At 52.4% G+C, this 6,000-nt stretch overlaps 1 protein-coding gene across 1 annotated transcript; it reads right to left on the reverse strand.

Moving 5' to 3' along the window:
* Positions 1-2,252: 2,252 nt before the first annotated feature.
* BBA_08714 (phosphatidylinositolglycan class N) lies at positions 2,253-5,281 on the reverse strand (the record flags this gene model as incomplete). The annotated part of the gene is made up of 2 exons (XM_008603811.1): positions 2,253-5,035; positions 5,104-5,281. The coding sequence occupies 2 exons, from the start codon at positions 5,279-5,281 to the stop codon at positions 2,253-2,255; spliced, it is 2,961 nt and encodes a 986-aa protein (XP_008602033.1).
* Between the last annotated feature and the right edge of the window lie 719 nt (positions 5,282-6,000).

The raw sequence follows: 6,000 nt of genomic DNA on the forward strand, positions 1-6,000 counted from the left end.
AAGACGGGATGGGTATCGGAGCGTGGTGGTGTGTGCGCAACGACTACGACTTACCGCCCTCGAGCCAAAATCCGGGGGAGCAGCCTACACAAAACGCGAATGGAGCCACAGGGCTCCTCTTGGACAGGTTCAGGGGCACGGCACACGAGCGAGAGCCAGTGTTGCAGTTGCGTGTTACGCAGCCTTCGATCATGGCGCTTATTGTGCTGGGGGCTTCCGACAACAATCGTTCGAGGGATGCACGAGGTTTCTGGCTTCATCTCAATCATGACAGAATTTCCATTATACTACTCGGAGCATCAAAGAGCTGCTTACCTGTATTGGCTTGCCCTAGAGCCGAGAACACACACAACCTCTACAGCAAACACTGCGTCGAGACGGATACTAGTGACGGAACCGTGGCTTGTCAAAGAGCGAGCCAAGCCTATTTCAGGTCATCACCACCACACCTGCGCCAAACTAGGGAGACAAGGGTTCGCACCCCAGACTCGAGCTCTTCCGGCATGGGGCCGTTGGCGAGATTATGGCGCCGAAACTCCTGGCAGGTAAACCAGTGAGGCTCTCAATTTGCCTTTCAACGGCCACGCTTGCTCACCTGCGGCTCCAAGCTCGACTTTTCGCAATCTCATATCCACATGTCAGTGGAGAGCTGCTCTCTTCTCCAACTTTTTCACTTTTCCGGGAGCGGAGACTGATGAACCGGCTGGGGCTTGGCTGGGGGCTGTCTGGCCATTAAACACTTTATCGAACATCAGCAGAAACCCTCCGCGGTGCCCTAACCTTACCCATTGGGAGGGGCTCTGTGCATGGCATGACAGCTTTATAACGTGGAGGTCGCGTAATCTGACAACAAAATTTCATGGCCTTGTTTGCGCCCCAGAGATTGCAACCTCGAGATCGGCATTGTGCGCGACGAGGGAAAGCGGAGAATGTTGCAGCAAAACGGCTCTTGCAGCTACATCGTCTCTCGATAACCAACGGGCCAGGTCAGACCAGCAAGCCACACCAAGCGATCAAGCTAGGGCAGCACCTGCGACGTCGGCCGCTTTCCTCCGTAAGACTGTACCGCAGAAGCTGCCGTCTCGTCCGCAAAGGTGGTGTGCAAGTCAGGCACTAAGCACTGCTTCACATGCTCCTCGGCCTGCGTGAGCAGCGTTGGGCTACCATCAAGGCTGTCAGCTTCATCTATTTGCGACAGGCACCTTTACGGGTGTTGGAATTGCTTTGACTGTTCATCGGGGTCATTTCTTGTCTGCAAGGGACAGACGGTCTATTACAAGACAAGAAACAATCCAAAAGGAAACAAAGCCATGGGCAGCCAAGCACAAGACAAGAGACAAATTAGAAGAAAAAAAAGCCATGGCAGCCTGCTTGGGGTATTTTCTCCGTGCGAGTCTGATCACGTCCCTCGCGATGCACGTACAGAACTCTGCCAGCTCCCTCAATTTTCCGAGCTCTGCGCCTTCTTTTCCAATGATCTCACCCAGCCCAGCGTCCTTTGCGGGGGGGCACAGTGATCGGCGCCCCATCCGCCGTCATCGCACGCTATTGCCATGTGCCAGGATTTTGACGCCAAAAAGTTTTGTTGTCAACAAAAACCGCCCACAGTCGTTCTTCGGTTGTCCTTTACTAATCCAAGAGTATCGCTTTTGACTAGCCCCTAATCAGCTCTCAACTATATCATTGCCGGCTCACGTCAACCATAGAACGGAGAAGTCTTTCTGACAGTCGTTCCTTTGGGCTCACGTCAAAGCCAACCATGTTCCCCTGTCCTGCCGGACCTGTTATGAAACCGCCACACATATACCTGATCGACGATATGTACTGTCAAAATGGAATCTGCCTTTAGAGTTTTCGTTTCCTCGTGTTCTTGTCACAAATCTTCTTTGCCGTGGTTTGCTATGGCCTACTTGAGCAAATCGAAGAAATCCTTGCATGCATTTCAAAACCGTCAGGGAATCTGTTTCGGGTTCATGGCCCAGCCCTGCGCAAACTGGGTAATAAGGCCATGCAGAGCGTCATGGCAATCACTGTTAATCTATCGAGTCATGCAGGAAGTGCAACCGCACCCCAGCCTATTGTGTTGAGTATAGTATGTATGTATTATTATATTCACTAATCTGTGCAGGGCATATATCTTTATTGCAAGGGAAATCCATGTAAGGGACTGCTACGTGCACCCTAGTCCCATTAAGCCCGACCATATGTAGTTATAGAGTATTCTCTTCTATATTTTTTCCCCCTTTTTATTATTAGTTTTTATTCTTGCTGCTCTTCTTCGCCGCTGCACTTCCGTTGGAGCTCGCCGTCTTGCCTGACGCCTCTGCTACCTGTTCCTGCGGCCTTACCTGGTCGTCAACCTGGACGCCCGCGACAAAGAGCGCGCTGACGGCTTCGAGCGCGGCGACAAAGACGCAGAGCAGACTGGCAATGGCAAAGTGGCTGATGGTAGAACCAATCTCGAGCCAGGAGCCCTCGTCCTTGACGACCCAAAAGAAGTAGAGGGTGAGGACATCGCTGATGGCCATGACAATCATGAAGAGCGCCGAGGGCGCGACGCCGAGTCGAATATTGAGCACACCGAGGTTGGCCGAGATGAGGGCAAATGGGACCATAAGCTTAAAGATGAGGAGGGCGCCCTGCGAAAAGGGGTCAAAGACGGGTAGCAGACGGTTGACGCTGTCCAAACTAAAGGATGAGATGGAAGCAACGTTGCCGGTGCTGAAGAATGCCGACTGGAGCAGGGCGAGGAAGAAGAGGGCAATGCGGGCGTCGGAGAGGCGCAGCGCGCGAAACTGCATACCGTCGCGTTCAATCTGAGCCTCGGCCGCAGACGAGGACCGCCCAGAGATCTCGACACAGTACTCGAGACGGACCCAGGCAACCAAGGTGATGCAAAATGCCACGTAAAACAGGCCCTCGTACGAGATGGTCAGAATAACAAAGGTGGGCGAGCAGGTGAGGAAGATGAGCATCAAGCGATGCATGTAGTTGTTGTTGGGCTGCAGTCGGTGCGCAAAGGGCATAAGCAGCGAGAGGACTAAGACAGTCCATCCGACGACCTGGTTGCCAAGAGGAAGACCCGTTTTGGCGGCGAGCGACAGTGCGCTCGAGCGAGTCACAATCATGGCTAAAATGGTCAAGCCAATCTGAGCCCCCATCAAGGTGCGGCTGAGGGGGTTGCTCAAGCTCTCGCTGCTGGCGGACGGCTTGGTGAAATCGGACAAGACAGTGTCTTCAAACGACAGATATAACACGCCAATGATGACCATGGAGACGCCACCAGCCAGAATCAGAGGGATATTGTCCGTCTTGTTGGCAGGAAGCAGCGTAAAGGTGCTCATGACGAGACATGACAGTGTCCAGGTAGCGCAGAGAGTGGCGTGGTTACGCAGAAACGAGATGCCATAAAGCAAGGGCCACAGGGCGCCGAGGACGTAGAGACCGGTAAAGACCTCACGGTGGATGTAGCCGAGCGCGAGACCTTCAATCACGCCTACATATACGATGACGTACAGGCCAAAGCTAAGCATGGCACTCGCAGACTTGATGCTGGCAAAGAGAATTTTGCGTCCCTCGGCGAGGCTTCGGCGGCTGGCAAAGACTTCCTCCCAGAACACGACGGGAAAGATGGCGTAGAGGTAGTAGGTGATGGAAGACTGAGAAATCACAAAGGAGGCATACAAGGTGACCAGCACCGAGGAGAAGAATACAAGACCAATGGCAGAGCGCTGAGGCTTGAACTTTTGGCCCACGACAAAAAGCTCGACAACAGTGGTGATGGCGTAGGCCATCCAGCCCAGGTAGCCGATGGTGATGAGAGCTCGCAGGAACAGCCAGTCGTAGGTCTGTAGGTAGCGCAGACCTTGTAGAGTAACTTGAATTAAAGCGTCCGTTTCCTCGATGGCCTCTTCATACTTTTGGCTCTCGATGAGGGCCTTGATGGCATCAATGCGCTGATCAGGGCTGGTATTCTCTTCACTAAAGGGGCTGTAGGGACGGAAACGCAGCTCAGTCGTCATCTTCTTGGCTTCCTTGACGCGGTACATTTCCAGGATACTTTGGGCATTAACAAGCGATGCTTGAGCCTTTTCTTTGTTTGTCCCGGCGAGGAAGGAGAGCGGGAGCTCACCAACTGAGTTGGCAGGGAAGTCCAGACCAGTCAAATAGGCCATGAGCGCAGCAATATCAGCCTGGGCGACATCGTGGCGGCGAACATGATCGAAGCCCCAGTCTGCGGAGAATTCGTCATGCCCAGGCGCAACAGTGTTGGTGTGCTTCTCCGGACGCGCGACACCAGAGCCCCAAGCCACCAACGGCGTACGAGTATTGTCGGGATGACCGTCTCCGTGGCTGCCCCAGTCGCTCATACCATGATCGGCGGTAAAGATGTAGGCGGTTCTGTCGTCGGCATAGAATTTGTCAATGAGTTCGGTCATTTCCTTGACACCTTGATCGACAACCTTGATATTGTGAAGGTATTCCTTGGAGTAAGGGCGGTAAGAATGTCCGGTAGTGTCGATGCCAAGAAGATGGAGGAAAAAGACAATCTTGTCCTGTCGCAGCGCCTTGTCTAGCTCCTTGTTTGTCGCAGCCTCGGCAAAGAAATCCCTGACATGGTCAAACACCCAGTAGTCCAGGGCGGTGGCGTCCTTGGAAAAGTCTTCAAGTTCGGCTTCGTAGGAATAGGCATCTACACGGCCGGGGACGGCTCCAGCCTCGAACATGGGCACAATATCGGGGCTTCCCCAGCTCCACGTGTGGCGGCTGCGGTTAAAAACGCTGTCAAAGTGGACGGGGTTCATCTTCCAGCCAGTTGCGACAGCTGAGACGTCCTCGTACAAGCCTGCGATTAATGCGACATGGCCAGGACGAGATTCGGTAGGGACACGCGTGTGAGAGACGCCAAAGGTGCCATCATTGAGAACCTTGGATCGAATAAAAGGAGCGAGGGGTCGAGGGGTCAGGTCGGCCTCGGTTTCGGGGTAGGGTTCGGGGAAGGACTGGAAGGCCTTGTCTGCGCGCAGACCGTCGCCTGTATTATGAGCTCACGGTTAGCCTAATTGCGCAGCGCAATGGCGCAGCGGTAGAGTGTCATCGTACCAACAAACAAGACCAATCTATCGGCCGGCGCCTTGACGGGAGGAGTGCGCTCGATGCCATGAAGGCGCATGCCTGTGACGATTGGACTGACGAAGTAAATGTCAAAGATGGAGTAGATGTAGACCAGATGGAAGATCATGGCCGCGGCCAAGAAGCCGAAGCGAGAGAAAGCCGCCATTTCTGAAGTAGTAGTCCCTTAGACGAGAAGAAGAGAAAAACGAGCGTGTTGTGGGTGGCGGAATCGGTTGGTGCCGTGGCCTGTAAAATGGTCTATTTGCTGGACAGGGAGAAAGCACCTTGATAAACTCGACAGCTGGGCTTTCCAGAGCGCGGGGCCAGCAGCGTAAAGGAATGTCTGGTGAAAACAGAAAGGCGAGTGGAGAAAGTCAAAAAAGCAAAATTTCGAAATGAGCTACGCGAACATCATGGCAAAAGGCGATGATGGGGCGCAGCGTTACGATGCGATGCGGTCTGTGAAGCAGAGCAAGGTGGCAGCTTGGGGGCCAGATGCGCTTCAAAAGGAGCGCGGCGTGCGAGTCGCGAAAGTGGTGGGTTGGCGGGCAGAGGACACTGCAGCAGTTAAAGGTGGTAACGTCGGCTACGCATTTAGTTTAGGCTATACCCCCTTTTAGGCCACTCTTTTTAGTATAGCTATACTAAAAAAGAACTTTTTACAGTGATAAGAAAAAGATATTATAATAATATAATAATATAATTTAATAATCTTTAGTTATATAAAATTTTATTTATATAAATTTAAATATTTAAATATCTTTTAAAAGTAGTATTAAGAAAGATAAATAATAATGTAACGATGGCTTAATCCTAATCCACAGTTGGTCTGTTTCTTAGGTAGTGAGTCAGGCTTGAATGCTACAAGGTAGCAATGAGCAGTAT

This window comes from Beauveria bassiana (genome assembly GCF_000280675.1).
Source record: "Beauveria bassiana ARSEF 2860 unplaced genomic scaffold BBA_S00038, whole genome shotgun sequence".
Taxonomy (NCBI): Eukaryota; Fungi; Ascomycota; class Sordariomycetes; order Hypocreales; family Cordycipitaceae; genus Beauveria; species Beauveria bassiana.